The sequence below is a fragment of the Aspergillus caelatus genome (genome assembly GCF_009193585.1).
Source record: "Aspergillus caelatus strain CBS 763.97 unplaced genomic scaffold BDV27scaffold_130, whole genome shotgun sequence".
NCBI classification, from domain to species: domain Eukaryota; kingdom Fungi; phylum Ascomycota; class Eurotiomycetes; order Eurotiales; family Aspergillaceae; genus Aspergillus; species Aspergillus caelatus.
Genome location: NW_022475393.1, coordinates 64,957 through 88,860, shown reverse-complemented (window position 1 = coordinate 88,860; position 23,904 = coordinate 64,957). Strand labels below are relative to the sequence as shown.

Genomic DNA, 23,904 nt, shown 5'->3' with positions numbered 1-23,904 from the left:
ATATCTAAAGGGGGTTCTCGGGGTTCTTGTTTGTTCATCTTTACTAAAATTAAGATTAGGGAGTTTGCTTTTTGTTCATATCCCGCTTTCTGTCTTTGGTGATGGATAAGGTGCGAAATATACATTCTGTTCGTGGGATGGGGAACGATGGTGTCGATTACGTGGTAGATGATAGCTACGGTTATGAAGTTGTATCTTTTTGATAAAGAAATAGCGTGTGGTGGTGTATATGGTGCTGGAAAGCTATTCTTGTTCGATCTTTGCACCCGCTTGTGTAGCTAATGTCATATTGTATTGTACATGGGATGGTTATGCGTAGCTATCATTGCAATGCGATCTTGCCCGTTCGCCCTGACGCCAGTACCAGTACAATGCAATGGGATGAATAATTAATAAAAGGAAAGGTAGATAGATAGGCCTGTGAGCAAGATGAAGTATATGATCGTCCGATGACCAGAATTTAGTCAACGCCAGCATATAAATCGACCACGATGTTGATGGCTGCGACAAGGATCTCTGCAGCGATGAGGACGATGACTGTGCATTTATATTAGCAACTGATGTCTGAGTGAATTAGCGTAGTTGAGGGTGATGACTTACCAATCCATTCTAGATACTCACCGTGTCGGTGAGTTAATTGGTCTTTGAGAACGGCCAGGAGATCTGCAATTACGTCCAGTCGTTCGTTTAGGAGGCTGACTCGTTGGTCCATCTCGAGGTAGCTCCGCACGGCCTGGTAGACCGGTTCTAACTGTGGTTCTGCCCACATTAGTTCTGGACTGTCTAGGACCGAGCCCTGAAGATGGATATTGATTCGTAAAATGAATAATTCTCCGACTTGCATGTTAATCTGTCGCCGCGTGAGATTGACACTTCCTGTCTGTGCGATTTGGGCAGGCAATGGTGCAGTATTCGAGATCGTTTCTGAGACGAGATCCTCGAAAAGAGAGGTCTTCACTGATTGAGCGAGAGCATGCGAGATGGCCAGTTTGATCATGTGGTTTCGTGGATCGCGCAGAGAGATGAAGTCGTTGTATATCCGTGCTTGGTATTCGCGCGCATAGTAGAAATTGAAGTTTTCGACCTGCGTATCTTCGGGACTTAAGATGGAGGTTGCGAATTTAGAGATATCGGACAGGAACCGGGACTCTTGCGCGGGCGACATGCCCCATATGACGACCGTGCCATAGTCAAAGAGGAATACCTCCGGGGTGTGGATTGTAGTGTCGAAGTCTGGGGTTTCAGATTGAGTTTCCGCCACGGCATTTTCAGAATGGTGGGCCTCTGAGTCTCGAAGGTCGATGAGGTCCTCTCTCCGGGATTTAGTATTATCTTCGATTTCGACCACGCTGTCGGAGAACCTGCGTTCAGTGGTGGGTCTCTGGAAGGCTTCCCCCATACCCACATTATTTATGCCAACATGATTTTCTGATGTACTTCTTTGCTTTTCTTCGTATAGGTAGTCGAAAGGTGAGTAGACACACTCATCGTAGAGTTTCGGATTGGCCCCACGGGTCTTGGACCTTGATTTGAGAAACCTGGTCGCTCCGTCTAATCGATATGAATTGGCTGTACAATATGCTGTCACGCGGGGTAATCGTTCTCTGTCTGCCTTGCCCAGTCTTGCAGCATGGCTTCGAGCAGTGGGCTCTTTAATCCGTGCGATTTGCGAGTATACGTCCGACGGGAATTCACCTTCAGCAGCCTCCTCGGTTATCGGATCAGGGAGAAGTTTCAATTTCTGAGCTTTCTTTGTTGTTCTTTGCGGGCCGACTTTGGGTGCAGCAGGCATTGAGGGGGCTGCACTATAGGGCGCTCCATGGCTATTCCGGCGACGGAGCTTGCTGTTCAATGCGGATAGTCCAGTCGGTCGTTGCGGGGTATCCTGAGAACTCGGGAATGAGGAAGGGCCGGAATATAGTGTTCTGACTGGAGCGTTTGTAGAGGTGGCATCGTGGTATGTGCTGACTGTGGTGAGAGGGTTGAAGGTGACTGTCCGCCGGTTTGCTCGAGGTGACGTATTGGATGTTGCGGGTTGTTGTTGGTGCTGGGGGAGCAGGGGGGTTGTTTCTGCGGTGGAAGCCATGTTGGACGTAGTAGGTCAAGATGATCATTAGAAGCCTGCCATTGATGGGCAGGTGGAACGTTTAATAATGAGCAAAGAATCACTCCGGAAGATCTTTCCGTCGAAATGGAGGTGAAGAATGGATTGACCAAGCTCCAAGCTTTCGCACGTGCGCCCACCAGAGGCTAACCTGCTATAGAACAACCTGCATCCACTTCGACTTTTGCCAACGGTCTAGGCTATGGAACAATCATCCTACTTATATCGTAGACCCTGGTATCTTTATATACAACCCCTTTGTTTTTCTTTTCTCTTCCTTACCTTTGCTTTCTTTTTTCTGTGTTACTTTTCCTTTCAAGTTGAGACCTAAGCAAGCTGGACTGCGTAAAAGAATATTTAAAAAGGAAAATAATACTAGAAAAAAAACAAGAATAAATAGATTCCACTTTTTGAGAGCGCCTTGCACCCAATATTCAGACGCCTAGACAACGACACTTAATAACTATCTACCGTTGAACATTACATGTCTATACAGGAATTTCGAAATTTTTTTAAGGCAAAGTTCAACTGCGTGGATCGTACTCTGCTTGCTATGCATCCTCGAACCTGTAACCTGCTTCCGGGGACAAGGCCTGCCTGGACCCTGCGTATCGCAGAGGATGCGAAACCAATCATTCGACATTGGTGTATATTGATATATAGAGAGAAGCGAGAGGCATTCGTTGCCATTAGTGCGATGGTTCTCGAGAGTGGTTGTAGGGGCATCCGGTTCAATTCGCTCTTGATCTTGGTTGGAACAATTGCTAGCCACCGCTGAGCCGCTTGATGGTATAGATAAGACCTTCTACTTGCGTACAAATCCAGAGGTACCGCCGGCTGTCCTTCTCAAACCATTGACATGCCCAGTACTGCGACTCCGATCAAGCCAAGTCTGTCTGCTATTCCGACCGGATTTCGAGGCCTTCGGGGCCAGAGCCGATTTGGCTTTCTTCTGTGGAATGTCACCCAATACTCGAATCGTCACGTCACCCATCTTCACATCCTTGGGGCGCTTCTCGGACTTTTCGAGGAACTTCAGCTTGGTCGGCTTCTTGTGGGCGATGTTTATTCCTTCTGTGGGTGGAGTGGGTGGTCGTGTAACAGGAGCCGCATTCAAAATATCATCTGGAAGAAGTGCTGGGAGAGCTGATCGCCGTGCATCTTGTGTATTAAAGCCCTGAAGTGTCTCCGTGCTTTCGGATAGCAGATCATCAACGGGCTTGTCTTTCTTTTTCGAAACTTTCGCTTGTGATTTACGCAGCTCATCCAACTGCCTTCTCTTCTCGCGCTTTAACTCTTCTTCCCTGTAGGACAGTTAGTAAGGCGAGCTATATCGGAGGAAAAACAAGGTCTATTACTGACAATTGTTTGGCCTTTTCCATTTTCTTAGCCTGCGCCCTGACCTTAGATAGCTGCGCCGAGTTATCAACTGTTTCCGGAGCTTCATCATCATCACTGCTGTCATCGCCGCTGTCCTCCTTCGCCTGTTGCGTTTCTGCTGTTTCCTCTATCTGCATATCCAACGGTACTTCTGGTTCTTCACTGTCGAATCTGAAATGCTTCTTCGGAGCAGGTGCCGATTTTTCATCCTCCTGTTTGGAATCTGTTTCCTGGGTATCTTCTGAAGGCTCTTCGGGAGTCCCGCTCTCGCTTTCTGCGGCTTCAAGGCTGGCTCGCTTTCTCCGTTTATTGCGCTGAGTTTCCGTCTTCCCAGAGCTGGCTGGCCCAGATTTGCGCTTTCCATTCACCTCCTGTTGTCCATTGATCTCATGTTCCTCTTCTGGAACAATATCGGAAATCTTCCGCCGCCGTGTTGTGACCATCTTTGTGTTGTCGGAGTTTTTTGATTGTGCTTTGTCGGTATCCTGTCGAGTAAATAGACCCTTTGCCGCAGTGACAATGTGGGAAAACATAGAGGATCTAGAATGATCCGATTCAAAAAATTAGCTACCAAGCATATATGGAGAAATGTTATTGCGCCCAAACTCGGCGCTTTTTTTTCAGGAAATTCATTTTCATGATCTCCGCGGGACCACTTTTCTCCGAAGGCGGAAAGATGCCATGTGGGGCTACTAAAGTAACCATTTATTTGTACAGAGTACGGAGTACTATTTGATACTATTTGAGTGGTGGTGAGTAGTTGTCGGTTTCAAGATTGGTATACAGGAGAAACGTCAAATGGAATATGGTATCTCATATGCAATTCACGTAAATGGTATCATCCATACCCATGGCCCAATTAGTAAAGGAACGTAACGCCGAACCGAACACCTGCTGTATATACTTTTCCAAAACCGCCAGGCTTTATAAAACCAGGAAAGAACAGCTAATGCATGCACTTTCATTTATCACCAACCATCTTTCTGCGCTCCGTAAACTCCTCATTCGCGGCTAGGAAATCATCTTCGCCAATGTCGCTGGTCTCATCCCAGAATTTCCCGTGCTCGTCACCATCGTCGCCGCTCACTGTCCACATACTCTCTCGTAAACGCTTGTTCCGCTCGCGGTCTTCTTCGATTCTCTGTTCAATCTGTCTCTTGTCCACGCGGACACTCCCTCTAGAGCCTCGTGGAGTGCCACCCTTAGCTTCCACCCCCTCATCGGCCTCCAGGTCAAGATGTGCTGGATGTGTTTCACGGTCTTTCAGACCGGCATTGATCTCCGTTACTGTTTCCGCGGAGAGGATTTCCTTGTTTTGTAACCCGCTGAGAACCCGACGAACATGCTTCACATTCGCGGCCCCCGAGCCATCAGGTGGTGCAACGGCATCCACTACGCGTAAGATATCCCTCTGGATCATGCGCACGTATGGTGCATGATCTTCCTTCGTGGCCATTTCGCAGAATTGCTCGATGAAATACATGATATTAGCTCGGTTGTTCATATTATTCTGGAGACACCATGAAAGTTAGCAAACGAAGCCTGATAGATGGCGGAATCAACATACGTACCCTTTCAAGCTGTTCCAGTATACATGAGTGAAGATCCTCGTCCATATCGCGGTATTTGAGCGCATAATGCGCAGCTTTCTGGGAGGATGTAATTGACGCATTCAAATGTTGTAGCTGCGCGGTAAAGCGCATGCGAACTTCAAACGGATCTGCCATCATGGTTGCGGATTTACAGCTCGGCTAAGGGGCTAGAGAGTTATAACACTTGATTTGGAATGAGGGTTTTGTACTCCGTACTTGTTCAGGTTGTCGCAAATAGGTTGGGGAATTATCATGGGTGGGGTGCGCCGATTGGTCGGTGAAGGGGCGGTCAGATGGATTGTGCTGGCAGAATATGTGGGGTTGGTCAGCTAGTACTGCATGGTTATATGCTAGTGGGCATGCTGTTAAGGACAGCTTTGCTCACCTGATAGGGAAGTAACTGGCTCATCTAAATAGCTGGGGTTAGGTGTAGGGGTGGGAGCAGAAGGTCCTATCTCATCAGGGAAGACAGATGGTGGATGTATAGTATTCACATAATACAGGGAGGCTATATATATATAACAGAAAGGGCCGCTGACTGCCAGTCAGGCGACTAAAAACTAGGAAAGAAACACCAAAACCAACATAACGCCATTGAGTATCTACCAAGGAAGCCAGCCCTATCCCTTACCAAGTTCTATCAAAACCAAGTCAACGTGATTCGCGTCATGGGTCTAAACATAGGCACCGCCGGATGTGCCAATCGTAGGCATGCTTTACCGGACTCAAGGATGTTCCGGTATAGTGCTATTTTCTGTACAAGAAATCAGAGCGACTGGCGCCTTTCTAAAGAACTGGCCAGACTGGTCACGTCATCGCTCTCCAGGAGTCCAACCTCTTCTGCCGTATTCACTGGGCGGACTACATTCTCTCTAGAGAATCCGCCTTTACGGAACTCTGGGCTGTTGATGACAGACCAAACATCCTTTTTAGTGAGCAGCCCTTGGAGGACTCCTTTGTCCGAAAGTAAGATGTAACGCAGTCCAAGCCTTTGAAACATCTGAAGTACTAGCGAAAATGTCGTACTGCTATTCAGGGTGATAGGGGTCTGGTCCATCCATGGACGAAGATCGAGAGTCTCTCCTGGATCTGCAAAAGGTTGATGGGCAAAAAAGACCTGGGTTTCGCCAGACAACGCTCGGTCCGTAGGCGACTTCGAATACTTCAAAGCAAAGGAAAGTTCGTTCCGAGAGATATAACCTAGAAGGATAGGGTTTGACGTATCGGTTACTACGGGATATCCACGGTATGAAGTGGACAGGAGAAGGTGCCGAAGACTGTCAATTGTATGACCCACGGCGGTAATGACCGTTAAGTCATCCACAGTCGTCATGACCTTATGAGCAGGCACATCGGGTGGGGTAGTATCGTCGCGTTGGTCGAGGAAAGGATACTCATTTAACTCAATCCACGACTCGTAAATGCCACGTTTCCCAAATATGTCGCCGCACCATTTCGATAGCATGACTGCAATCATGATTGGGATAACGTAGGTCAAAGCACCAGTGAGTTCAAACATGATGACCACTATCGACACAGTCATCCTAGTGGCTCCGCCAAGAGCTGAAGCCGCACCAACGATTGCATATAGTCCTGGAGTGACACAGGGAATATCCGGCTCGCAATTTCCGAAGAGTAAAATGTTGGGATAAGCTTCTTGCCACATCTTGAAAGTCGTACCTAGAGCGCGCCCATATAAAGCACCAATGGCAACGGAAGGTAGGATAATACCGGCGGGTAGATCCAAACCAAAAGTTATGGATGCGAGGAAAAAACCAAGGATCGCAGCCATAAGCAAAAGAGCTATTGTAGTAAGGGACGCAGCGCCTGTCTTGCATAGACCAAAAGGATCCTCACCCCCATTTCCACATTCGGCAAAGAGAGAATGAACAAGCTCGGAGTTTTGAGATCTCATAAACAAGTTCGGATAATTGATCAACGCACTTAAAAGAGCTACGAACACCACCTCTGCAATTGGTCGTGACCAGCTCCGAGATCGTCGCCATTGGGCAATTTTCATATTCAAGCGGATAAGAAACGCTCCATATAGGCCGCCTAATATGCCAAGTATAACAAACGGAATCATCTCAAAGCGATGCCACCCGCGTGTATACGTGACTTCGTAAAGGACAATATTGCCCGTACGAAAAGGGTTTAATGCTTGTAACGTCACTGCAGCAACCATGGCACAAACAAAGCTTTGCCACATTGTCTTGTCGGGGAAGTAATAAGATAATTGCTAACCAATATTAGAACGGTTCCTCTATGAGCGAAGGGATTTCTAAAAGGTCATACCTCCAAACTAAACAGGACCCCCCCGATTGGGGCCCCGAACGCAACAGAGATGCCTGCAGCCGCGGCTGCGGACAGAACCTCGCGTTTCCTCGCTGCATAATTAGCTTATGTGATTGGCACGGCTATAAAGAGCGTTTACCTTCGTTATGATTTAGGCTTTCGAAAGGTTTCATTATCACGCTGGCACAACAGCATGCGACATGAACAAGAGGGCCTTCTTTACCCAGCCACAAACCAGATGCGACGGATAAACACTTTGCAATTGTCAGCTTAGGTATGCATAGTGTGTATCTTGAGGGAAGCCTACTAATCCCAAAGATTTTATCGCAAGCGTCCAAGGTCCCATAAAATGCCTTATCACGAACCCACCGAGAATCGTTTTGATCTCAGGGATACCGCTGTGTCTCGCATAAAGCGCATAGGTCCTAACCAAGACTGTAGCACATATAGCAAATAGTACCTATAAGAATTGTTAGTATACTACAATTATAACGGAAAAGACCCATTTACAGAATAAAGAACGTAGAATAAGTATTCAACCGTGAAGATGCCGCCGGAAGAGGTAAGACCTAGTGCTTTCCCCCAGGGTGTCCAGTCTAGACAGTTAGAGATATCTAACCCATAATTTAGTATAGATACCTCACGGTACAACCTGGGAGCGAAGAATAGCTTACCATCATGACCCCAGCAACAGAAGCTCTTATTTAGGTAGAACTTGCCTCCCCCAGCCCCATTCTTGCAATACCCAGTTTTCAAATCCCCTAACCAGTCACTTGCAACATCAATAAAAGCTGCAATGATCCCGACCAAAATTCCAGTAGCGATCAATACTATCCAGACATTACTGGCGTCGACGAATTTGAGTACATATCCTACAGCCCCTTGGCCATGGGAATATAGATGCCTCTTCCTCTGGCGTTCTTTTGTGTATTCAAATATCCAATCGATCGCGGTGAGGTCATCATAGCCTACTCGTCGCCCTGGACCTTCCACATACCAATCAAGGAGACCGCCCTCTTTTTGCGCAGTGGCATTTCCATTGCTACTCATCGGTCGATCCCTTGAAGATGATATATTTTCAAGGAGTTGCCCATTCCGGGTGTTCGAAGATATAAACCCAGCGTCTCCAGCAACGGATTCCGTAGTATTATTGGAAAATAAGGTCGATAAGCTGAAACCGGATCGCTGCTTTTGTTTGCGCTTAAAGGATATACTGTACACGTTCCCCATTAGAATCGCATGAATTGCCCAAGTGGGTTGGAACCTTACGGCTCATGTAAGCCACCGCTGAGTGAATCACTCCATTCGTGGGGATCCGGTGAAGATAGGTCGCTGTTACGGCGTTGTATCGGGGAATGTTGCTGACTCCGCGACTCCGTGAGGAGCGAGGAGGCCCCAGCTTCTCCTCCCGACTGCATAGTGGGCACAGAAAGCTACGTACAAGTGTCAATGTCCACTTTGCAGAAAGCCATGTCCTTTGTTGACGATCCCGCAGTTCTATCCCGGTCTCGACTTACGACAACTGGTCCTAATCTCGGAGGTGTGGCTTAAGCTCCGCTCCGCGACTCAAATGAAGGCGGTGAGCATAATAAGTGTGGGGCTGCGCCACATATAGCGGCAGAAAACGGCTTGGAAAAAAAAGTTACTGTTATCGGCATCGATAATTTCTTTCTCTCTCTAACTCAATATAAGAGTTCCTCTGGAGGTAGGGTTGAGCATGGAGACCAGACCTGCCTATGAGAGGACTCTTGAAGAGTCCCAGCTCTTTGAGCACCTTCCGAATGAGGTAGCGGAACTCATTCGCACATCCTCTGGGACTCAGTACCTGAATGCGCTCGCGGTTGGTGCATTGCGATCAAAATGTACAGAAGGCTTTTTCTGCCTATATGAGCCGATCTTTGTGGATCTGGCAGCAAGATGGCTTGCTTCAGACTTTCATAATAATCAAATCGACATTATCTCCGCTTTTTCACGAATCCTACCGTTTGCGCCATTTCTTGCTTCTTTCGCAAGCCAATATGCTAGTTCTCGGGCTGGACCTCTATCCGCTTTGGCTGCATCTGACGAGACAACGCTTCTGCAATTAGACGATACTACCATCCGCACTCTATTATTGTCGGTCTTCAGACTTCTCTCATTCGACTTAGAGACATTTTCGAGTACCATATCGCCGTCACGCCTTCAATCCCTTTTCCAACATTCAAACCCCTCTATACGGTATCTTGCGATTCGATGCTTTGCCTTGTATATGCACGCAGCGGATGCTGCCACCGAGAAAATGGTTCAGAAGTATATTGGAGCCAACGTTATTGAAGGCGAATGGGAGGGGATTGTGATCGACTATCGCTGCCTTGGCTTGTGGGAAGAGCGTCGGTGGGGTACTCTGGAGAAACAGGCACTGATTGCACGGTCAGGTCGGTCGATTGAGGACAGTCTATCACAAGTCGAGAAGCTCCGGGAATATTTCACCCCCCGAACTGCTGAAGTCTGCGGTGTTCTTATCCCCCGACTTAATGAGATGTCAACGCCAGCATCTTCAATTGTGAAAGCGCCCACCGCTGTGAGAAATCTTCGTAGGATCGCGACAGCGTTGACTGCCTCGAATCCTCTACTATTAGTTGGTTTGCCGAATTCTGGCAAGACTTCTTTGGTCAATGACGTTGCCGCAATCATGGGCCAGTCTGAATCCATGGTTACCTTACATTTAAATGAGCAGACGGATGCTAAGAGTCTTCTTGGAATGTACTCAACGTCCCCTGCTACTGGCTCATTTGCATGGCAACCCGGTGTCTTGACTAAAGCAGCTAGGGAAGGCCGATGGATTCTAATCGAGGATCTAGACCGTGCGCCTTCTGAAGTGATTGGTCTTATTTTGCCAATCATTGAGAAAGGAGAATTGACTATAGCAAGTAGAAAGGAACGGATTAAGTGCGCCGAGGGATTTAAGATTATTGCAACTATGAAGTCATCATATAATATCGCAGGTGAAGAAGTCGCTCCAAGCACAACAATTCTGGGAAGCAGATTGTGGCAGAGGGTACATATCGAGCCCCTTTCAATCGACGAAATTCAAGAAGTCATTACGCAAAAATTCCCGCTCCTTGAGTCTCGAGTTCCAACTATCATGAGTGTTTATCAAAGGCTTTGCTCTTCCTTCCATGGAAGCCTCGCAATCAAGAGCTCTCAAGGCCGTACCCCAGGTCTTCGTGACCTTATCAAGCTCTGTAGCCGAATGCATAGGCGACTGCAGCGTCTAGGAGCTAAGACTGGTTATGAAGCTATGCCGGAAGGTGCTGAGGATGAAATCTTCTTGGATATTGTGGACATCTTCCTCAGCTACATCCCAGAAAAATCACTGGCAGAGTCGCTTGCTCTAGTTGCCGCGGAAGCGCTTCAAATATCACCACAGCGAGCACAGTTCTGCCTTAGTGAACGAATCCCCGCATATTCTGATCAAGGTAATAACATAGTCCTCGGTAGAGAAGTCTGCCGAAAGATTAAGGTACCCAGCGGGTCGGTTTCCAGGTCATCAACGCGTTTTGCTTCGACCAGAGCTGCGCTGAAGCTTATGGAACAGGCTGCCGCTGCCATACAAATGGCAGAGCCTATGCTCCTTGTCGGAGAGACAGGTATTGGAAAGACAACAGTGATTCAACAGCTTGCTACCTTAATGCGACAGAAGCTCACAGTGGTGAACTTGTCGCAACAGAGTGAAAGTAGTGATTTGCTAGGTGGTTTCAAGCCTGTTAATATCCGTACAATGGCTGTCCCTATGCTTGACGAATTTAATGCTGTGTTTGAGTTGACGTTCTCAGCAAAGAAGAACCAGAAATTTTTGTCGTCAGTTGCAAAAAGCGTTGCTGCAGGAAACTGGACACGGTTGGTACATCTTTGGCATGAGGCTGTTCGGTTAGCCGATGGAGTCTTCAAATCCAGTAACGGGTCCTCTCAAGGAGGCGAGGAGCAACCCACGAAGAAAAGGAAGTTGGACTCACCCAAGTACCAGCATTTGCGGCAAAGATGGGAAAGGTTTGCAGTGCAATTGAATGACTTCGAGGCTCAGGTGACCCAGGGCGATGCCAAATTTGCTTTCGCTTTTGTTCAGGGAAAGATTGTGAGGGCGCTACGAAATGGAGAATGGGTCCTCCTTGATGAGATTAACCTGGCCTCACCGGATACTCTTGAGAACATTGCTAGCCTTCTGCACCATGGTACCGAAGGCTCACCATCTGTCCTACTTTCCGAGGCTGGCGATGTTGAAAGGGTATTCGGGCATCCGGACTTTCGCATATTTGGCGCTATGAACCCTGCTACAGACGCAGGAAAGAAGGATCTCCCTCCTGGTCTTCGCTCCCGGTTTACTGAACTCTATGTACACTCCCCAGACAGTGACCGGGACGATCTACTTGCTCTGATCCAGAAATATCTTGGTGATTTGACTTTAGGTGACATGAGAATCGCGTCAGACCTTGCGCAACTCTATCTGGAAACGAAGAAGCTCAGCAACGAAAACAAGCTTACAGATGGGGCTGGACAACGCCCACACTTCAGTATACGAACTCTTGTTCGTGCCCTTATTTATGTCATTGACCACGCGCATGTCTACGGCCTACGCCGAGCAGTTTTCGAAGGATTCTCCATGAGCTTTCTGACAGTTTTGAGCCAAGAGTCAGAGAGGCTGCTGCTTCCGCTTCTTGAGAGACACCTGTTCAGCAATACAAAGAACGCCAGAGCACTTCTCGGCCAGACTCCTAAGTCTCCCACCGATGGCTATGACTATGTCCAGTTCAAGCATTACTGGATGCGACGTGGGCACTTGGTTCCAGAGGAGCAACCACATTACATCATAACACCTTTTATAGAGAAAAACCTCAAGAACCTGGTCAGAGCAAGTTCAACGCGTCGGTTCCCTATATTGCTGCAGGGCCCAACTTCTGCTGGAAAAACAAGCATGATTGAATACCTGGCGAAGGTTTCTGGAAACAAATTTGTTCGTATCAACAATCACGAGCACACAGACCTTCAAGAATACCTAGGCTCCTATGTGTCCAGCGATGACGGTACTCTTCGTTATCAGGAAGGCGTTCTCGTGGAGGCACTCAGAAATGGATATTGGATTGTACTCGATGAACTCAACTTGGCACCATCGGACGTCTTGGAAGCATTGAATCGACTTCTAGACGATAATCGCGAACTTTTTATACCAGAGACCCAGGAAGTCGTTCACCCACACCCAAATTTCATGCTATTTGCGACCCAAAATCCAGCTGGTCTTTATGGTGGTCGTAAAGTGCTGTCCCGCGCTTTCCGGAATCGTTTTCTCGAGCTGCACTTTGATGATATCCCAGAGAGTGAGTTGGAATTCATCCTTAAGGAACGCTCCCAAATTGCACCTTCCTTCTGTGCTAGAATAGTGTCTGTCTACCGGAAGTTGTCTCTACTCCGTCAAGCCAACAGACTCTTTGAGCAGAAAAACAGTTTTGCTACTCTACGTGATCTCTTTAGGTGGGCTCTCCGACGAGCAGATGATCGCGAGCAGTTAGCGATAAACGGTTTTATGTTGCTTGCAGAACGAGTCAGGAACCCGCAGGAAAGGGCAGCTGTGAAGGGTGTAATCGAAGATGTCATGAGAGTTCGTATAGATGAAGATGTGGTGTACAGTGCTTCCGAATTGGAGAAGCGTGCGCCTCATCTTCCCACCGGGGTCGTGTGGACCAAAGCAATGAGGAGATTGTTCATTTTGGTGTCCGTTGCACTTGAAAACAACGAACCAGTTCTACTGGTGGGAGAAACTGGCTGTGGAAAGACACAGCTTTGTCAAGCAGTCGCAGAAGCCTATAAAAGACAATTACTCATTGTAAACGCCCATGTGAACCTTGAAACAGGCGATCTCATTGGTGCTCAGCGGCCTGTGAGGAACAGGGGAGCTATTGAACATCAGCTATTGAATGATCTTCAATCAGCTCTTAATGAAACTGATCCTTCGCGATCATTGGAAGAAATGAGGCAGGTGTTCGGTACACTTACTGCGGACCAATTACAAGCCTGCGATTCAGAACTTGTCTCGAGGATCCAAACGCACATTGCTCGTCTTAATGCTCTCTTCGAATGGTCAGATGGGAGCCTGATAACCGCCATGAAGACTGGGCAATATTTCCTTCTGGACGAAATCTCCCTTGCCGATGACTCAGTATTGGAAAGACTTAACAGTGTTCTAGAGCCTCATAGATCAATTCTGCTTGCAGAAAAGGGACCAATCAACTCCATGGTTGTTGCTGATGATGGGTTCCAATTTCTGTCTACGATGAATCCTGGTGGTGATTATGGGAAGCGCGAACTCTCAGCTGCTCTTCGCAACCGAATGACTGAAATTTGGGCCCCTCAACTCTCTGAAGATGAGGATATTCTCCCTATCCTCCAGAGAAAGCTTGAGCTGAATTCGGAGCACATTACCAAAGCAATGCTAGAGTTTGCCAAGTGGTTCAAGTGTGCCTTCCAGAATTCCTCAACTACATCCCTTTCCCTTCGTGATCTTCTTGCCTGGGTCGATTTTGTCAACAAGTGCCGAACTGCAGATCCTCTTTTTGCAGTAGTACAGGGCGCTGCTATGGTGTTCATAGACACATTGGGTGCGAACCCAGCAGCAATGCTTGCGACAGCGCTGCATGATCTCCAAGGAAACCGTCGACTGTGCCTCGATAAGCTCCGTGAACTCTTTGATGTCGATGCTTCAACTATTTACCTGCAGAAGTCGACCATTGATATTGAAAACGGTTCTCTACGCGTAGGACCTTTTGCCCTTGAAATGAACGGCAGCACAGAGCCAGACCCTCAATTCATCCTGGATGCACCAACCACGATAGCTAACTCAGTCAGAATTGCTCGTGGCTTGCAACTCTCGAAACCTATCCTGCTTGAAGGCAGCCCCGGTGTCGGCAAAACTACGCTCGTGACTGCTCTTGCCAAGGCACTGGGAAAGCCTCTGACACGTATCAACCTTTCGGAGCAGACAGACCTCACAGATCTTTTTGGCTCCGACGTCCCCGTTGAAGGAGGTGATGTTGGTCAATTCACTTGGCGAGACGCTCCTTTCTTGCAAGCAATGCAACGCGGTGATTGGGTTCTATTAGATGAAATGAACCTGGCATCTCAATCTGTTCTTGAGGGTTTGAATGCTTGTTTGGATCATCGTCAAACGGTTTATGTTGCTGAATTAGATCAATCGTTCAAGAGACACCCGGACTTTGTCCTCTTCGCTGCACAAAACCCGCATCACCAAGGTGGTGGTAGAAAGGGCCTTCCTGCCTCATTTGTCAACAGATTTACAGTCGTTTATGCTGACAGCTTTACTGACACTGACCTGAAAAGGATATGTGCAAAGCTCTTCCCTGGAAGTCCATCTTGGCAGACAGACAAGCTAGTTGATTTCGTGTCCTTGTTGAACAACGCTATTGTCCATGAGCGCCGATTAGGGGCTGTAGGTGGACCATGGGAAGTCAACTTGCGAGACATTCAGAGGTGGCTTCAGTTGGCAGACCGTGGGACCCTACAGGTATCGGCCAATAGCTTCCTTGATGTAATTATATCACAGAGATTCCGCTCCCAGGATGATCGAGACCTGGTCGCTCGCCTGTATGAGCAAGTCTTCAGCGAGGTCCCGACGCCCAACAAGAGCTATTACCATAACCTTACGCCAGAATACATGCAAGTTGGGCTTGGCATCATGCAGAGGGATCGATACCTCCAACGAACCCAAGAATCGCAGATGAGAATCCTCCCAAGAGACCTCAGTATCCTCGAGTCTCTTATGCTGTGTATAGAGCAGTCGTGGCCCAGTATTTTGGTGGGACCATCTGGATGTGGAAAGACCACCCTGATAAGAAAGCTCGCAGCTGTGAACGGTGCAAGTTTAGTTGAGTTAGCTCTCAGTGCTGATACCGATACAATGGATCTGATTGGTGGCTTTGAACAAATCGACTATCGAAGGGAGGTTTCGTCTCTCGTTCACGATATTTCGCTGTTCCTTCAACAACAGATCCTTTCTATGAATTCAGCAGGAACAGCTCTGCATGAGACTCCGGTTGTATTGGAGATATTCGAAAAACTGCAGAGCCCGAATGCCTCTCTTGAAAGCATTTGTACATTCCTTACTGTGTTAAGTCAGACGTACCCACAGACTGCTTTTGATGATATGCTTCTCCGGGCCCAGACTCTACTTGAAACAACAAAGCAGTCGGATAAAATGAAAGTTGGTTTCGAGTGGACGGAAGGAGTCCTCACTCAAGCTGTACAGCATGGCTACTGGGTTATCCTGGACAATGCAAATCTGTGCAACCCCTCTGTTCTCGACAGGTTGAACTCCCTCACCGAACCAAATGGAGCTCTGATCCTGAATGAACAACGCACTGAAGATGGATCAGCTCGTATCATCACACCACATCCGAACTTCAGGCTTTTCCTTACGATGGACTCTCGCCATGGAGAATTGTCCCGCGCAATGCGGAATCGTTGTGTTGAAATATGCTTTTTGCCACAGGAAGACGAGGCTACAGTTACCACTTCGGTGCCTGCCTACACCTGCGAATCCTTCTTATACCGTCTGCGGCCGCTCTGGAATCTCGATCCTTCGGCGAGTGCTAATGATGTCTCAAGGCTCCTCTGTGAAGTTTGCTTAGATCATCTTTCAGTCATGGACCTTGCCTACTTACAGCAGTCATTGAAGTACTTCTTACCTTATCACGGTAAATCCGTGGGAGATGTTCTTTCCTCGGCAATGCATCGATATGTATCGGTTATTCATGGAAACTCGCACTGGAAACCCATCGAATGTACCCAGAAGGCCATTGAGCTGAGCCGCGCTTCCTTCGCCATTCAGGGCCCCTCGCAGCCCCTTCATCCTCTTGTGAACGAGCCGCTGGTCTCATTATTGGGTAGCGAAGTACCCTATACTTCGTTGGTGACCCTAGCACACCTACAGGAGACTAAGCTTGACCTACAACTTCTAAAGCAAGGTCTATTGCAGGCTGATGAATCCGGGAAGCTTCTAAAACCCAGCCAGATGAGTCGCATAGAACGCTCTTTAGCATCCTCGCGGATAGCTTCACTGATGAAGGATGCAACACAGCCAGTTGGTTCTTTCCTATCTGACTGTGGCCAGGCAATGTACGACCTTATTCAGAATCTCGATCAGAATACTCTTCAGAACCCTCACATAGCCAACGCTCTTCGTACTGTCCTCAACTTCTGCATGGACATTTTCGGACTGACTGCAGCGAGGGACATCGACGAGGGCGAATTTCAGGTCTATCTTCAAATTGGTAGAGAGTTGTGCGCTGCGTTATCAAGATCTTTCGAACCTCTGAAACAATTAGCCGTTGCTCTATCTCAAGCGCTGAGTCGATTCCAAGAGAGCTGGGCCCTGAAAACAGGGCTCAGTATGCAAAGACTCTGGGAGTCGTGGAGACCTGCAACCCCTGCAACTGGAGACCAGCTTAAGTCGATCCTAGATTTGGAAAGTGTGGCTTCTGAATTTACAAATATCGCGACCAAGACTCATCTTGATCTATCGCAATTAAGTCAAGTGCGCAACTCTCTGATTAACGCTCAACAATCGATTGTCCTGCATGGAGCCGATGAAGGGCAACTAGTACAGAATCTCAGACAGACGGTCAGCGAGTTGGCAAGCGTTGTACAACGCTCTGATATAACCGGAGCCCCATACTTCTCCAACGAATTCGAAGCATTGTGCCAGTACCATGACATTTTCACTCTCATGCATAACAACAAAGCAGGCGACAATGTGATAAAGTCCATTTTACCGTTACTGGCTGGACGTGATGCACGGCCATTGAATGTGTCGGCCTTCCAGACACAAGTTCCCGAGGTCCTCCACAGACTTGCTTTATATTCCGGGTCTGAACGCTCATCAACGTTCGGTTCGGCCATCAGTGGTACCTTCGCTCTCTCCCTGATAGAGAAACTGACGAATGTTGGCGATACTATCTTAGGCCAGATGGACTCTTTGGAGGTGGAAAAGCAAACTCTTTCCAAAGCCTTGGCTCTATCTTCTTGGGAGATTGCTATGGATCAGCACAAGGTGCTGAGACAGGTATCATCGAGACTAGCTATGGAGCTATTGCTCGCTCATAAGGAATTCTTCGAGCCTCAATCTCTGGAGAAACTGGTCACTATTCTCCGCACTGTTGAAGAGCAAGGCTACTGCGCCAATTCCGAGTTGTTGGATATCCGCTTAGAAAAGAGCCTCTCAAGCGATCATTACTTCAAGACCTTTGCAGAACAAGCCCTTCCAAACCTCGTTGCATTGTTGGCAACTGACTTAGTACAAAAGAGCGACAAGTCGATTCATGACACTGGAGCAGCTGTAGTTCAATTGGCTGCCATTCTCCTGCGGCTTTATGTCCCAGACAAGCCATTTGATCCATCGTTGGGATTAGTTGTCCAAAGGAAAAGACATAGTCAACGTTCTTTGGAACTTACCAATAAAGCTAACGCCATCACTTCATTCGAACGTGTGTTTTCCGGCCAATCCTCGAACGTCCGGCACGATCTCATACAGGGTGAATTGCGTGACCTTGGTTCTGCTCCTCCTCCTTCATCGGTTACCCGACCTCATGACTCTGAGCTCAGCATCCTGCACGGGGAATTTGCCAGTGTGATAAATTCGGTTCTTGAAAGGCTCCCTAAGCACATGCTTGGCGTAGCGAGTGAGAACTCTTCAGACTCTCAGACTCTGGTGAATCTACTCCGTGATAATATACGCCAATTAAGCCGACGTCTCAGCACTCACTATAGATCATATGATGACATAGTCGTTTCTGTTGTTCGCTTTCTTCAAATCCTGGACTTGGGGCTTTTCCTAATGTCAGGAAGATCACAGCAGTCAAGTGATGTGCAGGCGGTGGATGCAATCAGTGGAAGCACCCCATTCCTTGGAGGCATTCATCACCCTCTCTCGGATCTGTACCATCAGAATTCGAATATAGACTCAAGGAATGCAATTGATATGTGGTTCCACGAGCTGTCATCATTGAGAGTAGCCGAAAATGCAGACCCGGGAATTCTTCACACCCAGGTTGGGCGCAATGCTCTTCGCCGCCTGTTCCAACAGTTCCATGGGTTATGGAAAGCTAAGCTACGGGAAGATCAAGAAGAAGAGGCAAAGAAATCGAGCCTTTACCAATACCGAGGATCCTGGGAGGACAGTGAGGAGGTTGATGAGAATGAGCTGCGCGAGCTCTTCCCTACCTATGAAGAGGAGCCCGTTGATGATGGTAGAAAGCCAACTCGTCTTGATCCCAAAAATATCTCGATCCGACTTTCCTCACTTCACGCAAACCTATTCCAATTAGAAGACCCTGGGCGAGTCCTGACAACCTATGTGAGGCAATCTGCTCATCTGCTGGCCTCGCTGTGGTCCGAGGGCGATTCTTCAGTACCACAGGTGCATCCTAGGGATCATCTCTCTGGTGTTCTTTTGTTGCTCGAGGATGCTGTGAGCAAGGAAAATGATTCCAGGAACACGTACAACTTCTATGTGGACACAAATCCTGATGAAGGCAGAAAGCTTATATCTTTAGCAATGGCAACAGAGTCACGTTTCTTGCAGATCCAGAGCGCTTGGCCCGAACATGCAGTCCTTGCAGATGTCATTCTTTGTTGCAAGGAGATTCTCCAATTTAAGCATGCTGAGCCTGTCGCAAAATTCCTCACCAAGGTCGAAAAGCTTCATGGCCTTGTTCATGAGTGGCAGCTTGTTGCAAGCAGAGAGTACTCAGCTGCTGGTGTTTATGACGAGATCACAAACTTGATCATTAACTGGCGACGTCTCGAATTGTCGACCTGGGCAAGGCTTCTGGATCTCGAGAAAGAAAAATGCGTCCAGGATGTGAGCCAATGGTGGTTTGTGGCGTACGAAGCCATCATTGGAGCTCCTGTCCAGATGGCAGAATCTGGTCAAACGGATCTGAGTGAACATACACAAGAAGTGATCGCCACATTGGAGAACTTCTTCCGCTCGACCACCTTGGGTCAGTACAGCGAACGCCTGCAGCTCGTCAAGAACTTCCGGTCTCTGCTATCGCTTTACGTTCAGGACTTCCCTTGCCTGAAGCAACTGGTGTCCGCACTAGACAACTTTATGCAACATTACACACAGTTCGAGCCACCAGTACACAAGCTACTCAAGGAGCGGAGGTCGACGCTTGAAAAAGATATCAAGGAACAAATCCAACTGGCCAGTTGGAAGGATACAAATATTGTGGCGCTCCGAGAAAGTGCGAAAAGATCGCATCATAAACTGTTCAAACTGGTCCGGAAATACCGAGAAATCCTGGCTCAGCCTGCCCAACATATCCTGGAGCAAGATATGCCAGATGACAATGAGGAGCCTGGCCCCACTGACCAAGCATTGGTTCTGCCCTCAGCAAGTTTCCCAGAAGCGCTCGCCTTGTGCCAGAAGGAAAACAAAATCTGGCAAAATAGGCCGCCTCGGTTCAGAGATCCTGACGGCACCGTTAGCAACATGACTCATATGTATGTGTCGATCTCGACGGAGTTTGACGTTTCGGAAGATCTCGATGGCTTCATGAAGTACTTCTTGGAAAGCATCAAGGAGTTCCGATCCCAAACACCGAAGACCTTGACCGAGGAAAACAAAGATGATGTTCAACATCTCAAGGTTCAAAAGCGCCGCTTCTATGCCGATACTCTGCGGCGGCTACTAGAGATGGGTGTCAAGCGTAATGCTAGCACTAGCTTGATTGAAACACAAGCATCTGTTGCACAAGTTCTTGCCAACAGCCCGGCTCTTGAGGTTGGTTCTGTAACAACCACTACCGTCGTCAGAAGCTCCGATCTCTATTTCCACAGATTCCTGGATATCCTTCCCCGTGTTCGCCAAGCGGCGCACAATTACTCAGAAGACCTCAGCAATGTCGAAGTTTCAAGAAGCTCAGGATCCGTTGAGCATCTGTTGCATTTGGTTAGGAAACAACGAGCAGCGATATCTCCAGCAATTTCTGGCGTGGAATCGCTTCAATCAACACTCGTCAAGATTTCGAATCTTTGGAAACTTCACCCTACCTCGGTCCTTAAGTCACTCCCCCAATTTTCGAATGAGGTTCGGGATACGGCAAGAGCCGTAGCCTGGTTGACCCCTATACTTGGCCTCGCCATGACAGTTGTGGAACTACACTCGAAGTTTTCCGGCATCAACTCGTCAAATATTGTGGATGGCCTTCGCTCCTGGAAAGATGGCTTCAGTAGACTGCAAAAGTCACTGGGTAGTCTGCCAGAGTTACCTCAGGGCGTAACTTCACAGCTGCACGTAGAGACACTAAAGGAAGCATCTTCCTCATTCGATAAGCTGAACACTGACCTTATGGGCTGGGCCGAGAGCCGGCCTGACCTGTCATTCGTCCTGATGCAGATAACTCCCTGGGCCCACGTTAATGCTGAGCAAGCTGAGGTGTTGCAGTCTAAGAATACCCTCGCTATCGAGGAGTTCGATGGCAGCCTACTCACAGCAATTGACAAGATCCTCATCAGCCTCCAGAAGCTGAAGGAGGTGCCATCACTGATTGTATCTCCGGGCTCATTGTTACGGAGCGACGAGTTCTTCACCAGGGCTTTGAAGGCTGTTCATTTGCCCGACATTACAAGCTCCCTGGAGTCTGTCCTGGATAAGTTACAAGGCCTTAAGACACGCTCAAATTCCGGCCTTGCTCCTGCTGTCGCATTGGTCGCAAGCTTGTTGCCCATCATGAACAAGTATCGCAACATTTGTAAGGATCTCGTCGATCGCTATCTGACTGTTCACCGTGAGACATGCAAGATGTCATATTTGCTGGCCAAGTCATTCATTCAGATAGCGTCTGAGGGATTCTGTACTCCCGCAGAAGCGTCGACGGAAGAAAGCAAATCCGGCAAGCTGGAGAGTGGAACTGGTCTCGGCGAAGGACAAGGAGCCGAAGATATCAGTAACGATATTGGTGATGATGAAGACTTGTCAGAGCTTGCTCAACAGGAACAGACTGAAGAGCCCAACGAGGATATGGACGAGTCAGGAGACGCAGTGAACATGGATCAAGAAGAATTACGTGGCGAAACAGGCGAGCACAAGAAAGAGGATGATGAAGAGGACGCAAGCGGCGACGAAGAGGATGACAATATTGATGAAGAAGTAGGCAGTGTTGACGATCTTGAGGAAACTGCAGTTGATGAAAAGATGTGGGATGGCGCCCACGATGAAGAGCAAAAGGAGACCGAGAACCAAGAAGGCAAGGGACAGTCTGAGTCTGATGAACAAGCCGCTGCACAAGAGCGCAAGGAGAAGGAAGGAGAAAAGGGGGAGGGTAAGAACGAAGAAGATCAGGAGGAAGAAGAGGAAGAAGAAGCCCCAGACGATGAAGGCGAGGCTGTTGGGCGCGAGGAGATGGATGTCACAGACCCCCATGCCAAGGAACAAGATGCTCTCGACCTTCCGGAAGAGATGCAACTTGACGGCGATGAATTGGATAAAGACGAAGGAAATGAGAGTGACGATGGCCTCGACGATGATCTCGGCGACGATCTTCCTCCTGCTGAAGATGAGCAGCCATTCGATGGGAAAGAGGAAGAGGCTGTTGAAAACCCTGATCTGGATCAACAAGCAGAGGAGCAAGAGGGCGACCAGGGTGATGAAGAAGCGCCGGCTGAAGATGAAGAAATGAAAGAGGCCGAAGCCGAAGAGACGAACGAGCCCGGGGAAGAGGAACCAGAAGAGGCTCAGCAGGATGATTTCTTAACTCAACGTGATGAAAACGAAGAGGTTGGCGAAGAAGTGGCACCAAGCGAGGCAGTTAATGGTGGACTCGGTGCGGATCAAGATCAAAATATGGACCAAGGCGCATCTGGAAATGCAGAGCAGGAGAGTGGTTCAGCTGACCAGTCTGATGATAAACAACAAAAAACTGGTGCTGCCAACGAAGGAGAAGACAACGAGCGGCATAGAGATGCAGGCGGCGGGGATGATGGCAACCGCAACGATCCGCAGTTGCAGGCCTTCAAGAAAATGGGCGACATCCTCGAACAGTGGCATCGCCGGCAAAAGGAGATTATGGAGGCCTCTAAACAGGAAGAGGGCGAGTCAGATCAGCCGTTGCCTCAGGATACCGACATGGCTGATGCCAATTTTGAGCATCTTGCAGACCAAGATGACGTTGCTGATACCCAAGCGCTTGGTCAGGCTAATGAAGAGCAAACACAGGCTCTTGATCAAAATAACGGTGTCGAGTCGGATGCCAAGCATGGTGACAACGAACCTTTGCCAGACGTTTCTGACGAGCCCCAGGAGACCCTAGAGAACAAGATGCAGGATGAGATGCAGCTGGATGCCGCTAGTGAGTCTAAGGACCAAACTGCCGGTGCATTGATCCCTGGCAGCTCGCACACCCAGGAGCGAACAGTCGATGCCGCTGGCCAGCAGGAGGCCATTGAAGAACTCGATGAGGTAGACGCACAATTGGCGGCAATCCATCTGTCTTCTTCGCTCCCTCCGCTTACACCTCGCGACGAGGCTCAACGGCTCTGGTCCCATTACGAATCTGTCACCAACGATCTCTCCCTCTCGTTAACGGAACAATTGCGTCTGATCTTAGCCCCGACCATGGCAACCAAGCTGCGTGGCGATTTCCGGACAGGAAAGCGACTGAATATCAAGCGCATCATTCCATACATTGCCTCACAGTACAAGCGAGACAAGATTTGGATGCGACGGTCAATTCCTTCGAAGCGCAACTACCAAATTATGCTTGCTGTCGACGATAGTAAGTCTATGTTAGAGAGTGGAAGTGGCCAATTGGCATTCGAAACGCTTGCACTCGTTGCCAAGAGTCTTAGTATGCTTGAAGCTGGAGACCTGTGTGTCCTCGGGTTCGGAAACGAGGATCACGTCAGAGTCGCACATGAATTCGGCAAGCCATTCTCCTCCGAGGCCGGCACGCAGGTGTTCCAGCACTTCAGCTACCAGCAGACAGGTACGAACGTTCGGAAGTTGATCGCCGATTCGATCGCCCTGTTCCGCGAAGCTCGCTGGAAGCAATCACCTGGCTCGGGCAATGCTGATCTTTGGCAACTGGAGCTCATTATCTCCGACGGTATTTGTGAAGACCATGAGACTATCCAGCGTCTCGTGCGGCAGGCCCAGGAAGAACGTATCATGATTGTGTTCATCATTGTCGATGCTGTCAAGGGCAGCTCCATCTTGGATCTCACTCAGGCAAGCTTCGAGCCTGATACGGAGAGTGGTACTGGGGAGATGAAGTTGAAGATGAAGAGATATCTGGAAGGTTTCCCATTCCCTTACTATCTGGTTGTACGTGACGTTCGGGAGTTACCCGCTGTTCTGGCTACGGCGTTGAAGCAATGGTTTGCGGAGGTTGTTGATGTTTCTTCTTAAAAGTTGCATTTTGATCTTTTGGGTATGGTTATAGAAAAGAGCTTTCCTTTTGTTACATGTATATAGTCTTCTTATAT

At 48.5% G+C, this 23,904-nt stretch overlaps 5 protein-coding genes across 5 annotated transcripts; 1 reads left to right on the top strand and 4 right to left on the bottom strand.

Moving 5' to 3' along the window:
- BDV27DRAFT_14717 (YagE family protein) lies at window positions 1–2,181 on the bottom strand. The gene is made up of 2 exons (XM_032070696.1): window positions 601–2,181; window positions 1–537 (listed from the first exon to the last, which is right to left on the bottom strand). Exons 1-2 carry the CDS (start codon window positions 2,084–2,086, stop codon window positions 461–463), a joined length of 1,563 nt encoding a protein of 520 aa, XP_031925922.1. The 5' UTR covers window positions 2,087–2,181; the 3' UTR covers window positions 1–460.
- A 299-nt stretch (window positions 2,182–2,480) lies between these two features.
- Window positions 2,481–4,064, bottom strand: BDV27DRAFT_130934 (uncharacterized protein). The gene is made up of 2 exons (XM_032067520.1): window positions 3,467–4,064; window positions 2,481–3,408 (listed from the first exon to the last, which is right to left on the bottom strand). The coding sequence occupies exons 1-2, from the start codon at window positions 4,015–4,017 to the stop codon at window positions 2,910–2,912; spliced, it is 1,050 nt and encodes a 349-aa protein (XP_031925921.1). The 5' UTR covers window positions 4,018–4,064; the 3' UTR covers window positions 2,481–2,909.
- A 220-nt stretch (window positions 4,065–4,284) lies between these two features.
- BDV27DRAFT_14710 (CTD kinase subunit gamma) lies at window positions 4,285–5,363 on the bottom strand. Its single transcript, XM_032070687.1, has 2 exons — window positions 5,056–5,363; window positions 4,285–4,994 (listed from the first exon to the last, which is right to left on the bottom strand). The coding sequence occupies exons 1-2, from the start codon at window positions 5,212–5,214 to the stop codon at window positions 4,446–4,448; spliced, it is 708 nt and encodes a 235-aa protein (XP_031925920.1). The 5' UTR covers window positions 5,215–5,363; the 3' UTR covers window positions 4,285–4,445.
- A 235-nt stretch (window positions 5,364–5,598) lies between these two features.
- BDV27DRAFT_130932 (chloride channel protein) lies at window positions 5,599–8,864 on the bottom strand. The gene is made up of 7 exons (XM_032067519.1): window positions 8,641–8,864; window positions 8,046–8,584; window positions 7,882–7,985; window positions 7,679–7,831; window positions 7,511–7,625; window positions 7,372–7,463; window positions 5,599–7,315 (listed from the first exon to the last, which is right to left on the bottom strand). Exons 1-7 carry the CDS (start codon window positions 8,787–8,789, stop codon window positions 5,843–5,845), a joined length of 2,625 nt encoding a protein of 874 aa, XP_031925919.1. The 5' UTR covers window positions 8,790–8,864; the 3' UTR covers window positions 5,599–5,842.
- Window positions 8,865–9,088: 224 nt separating this feature from the next.
- Window positions 9,089–23,827, top strand: BDV27DRAFT_159394 (AAA family ATPase midasin; the record flags this gene model as incomplete). The annotated part of the gene is made up of 2 exons (XM_032072862.1): window positions 9,089–16,688; window positions 16,743–23,827. 2 exons carry the CDS (start codon window positions 9,089–9,091, stop codon window positions 23,825–23,827), a joined length of 14,685 nt encoding a protein of 4,894 aa, XP_031925918.1.
- Window positions 23,828–23,904: the final 77 nt, after the last annotated feature.

Excerpts from the sequence above, each read along its gene's own strand:
- BDV27DRAFT_130934 (XM_032067520.1), bottom strand. The coding sequence starts at position 4,017 with ATGTTTTCCCACATTGTCACTGCGGCAAAGGGTCTATTTACTCGACAG. Across the intron at positions 3,409-3,466 it reads ATGGAAAAGGCCAAACAATT|GGAAGAAGAGTTAAAGCGCG; the intron begins GTCAGTAATAGA and ends ACTGTCCTACAG.
- BDV27DRAFT_130932 (XM_032067519.1), bottom strand. The coding sequence starts at position 8,789 with ATGCAGTCGGGAGGAGAAGCTGGGGCCTCCTCGCTCCTCACGGAGTCG. Across the intron at positions 7,986-8,045 it reads CTGTTGCTGGGGTCATGATG|ATATCTCTAACTGTCTAGAC; the intron begins GTAAGCTATTCT and ends ATTATGGGTTAG. Across the intron at positions 7,464-7,510 it reads AAGCCTAAATCATAACGAAG|CGAGGAAACGCGAGGTTCTG; the intron begins GTAAACGCTCTT and ends CTAATTATGCAG.
- BDV27DRAFT_14710 (XM_032070687.1), bottom strand. The coding sequence starts at position 5,214 with ATGATGGCAGATCCGTTTGAAGTTCGCATGCGCTTTACCGCGCAGCTA. Across the intron at positions 4,995-5,055 it reads TACTGGAACAGCTTGAAAGG|AATAATATGAACAACCGAGC; the intron begins GTACGTATGTTG and ends TGGTGTCTCCAG.
- BDV27DRAFT_14717 (XM_032070696.1), bottom strand. The coding sequence starts at position 2,086 with ATGGCTTCCACCGCAGAAACAACCCCCCTGCTCCCCCAGCACCAACAA. Across the intron at positions 538-600 it reads TGAGTATCTAGAATGGATTG|TCATCGTCCTCATCGCTGCA; the intron begins GTAAGTCATCAC and ends ATAAATGCACAG.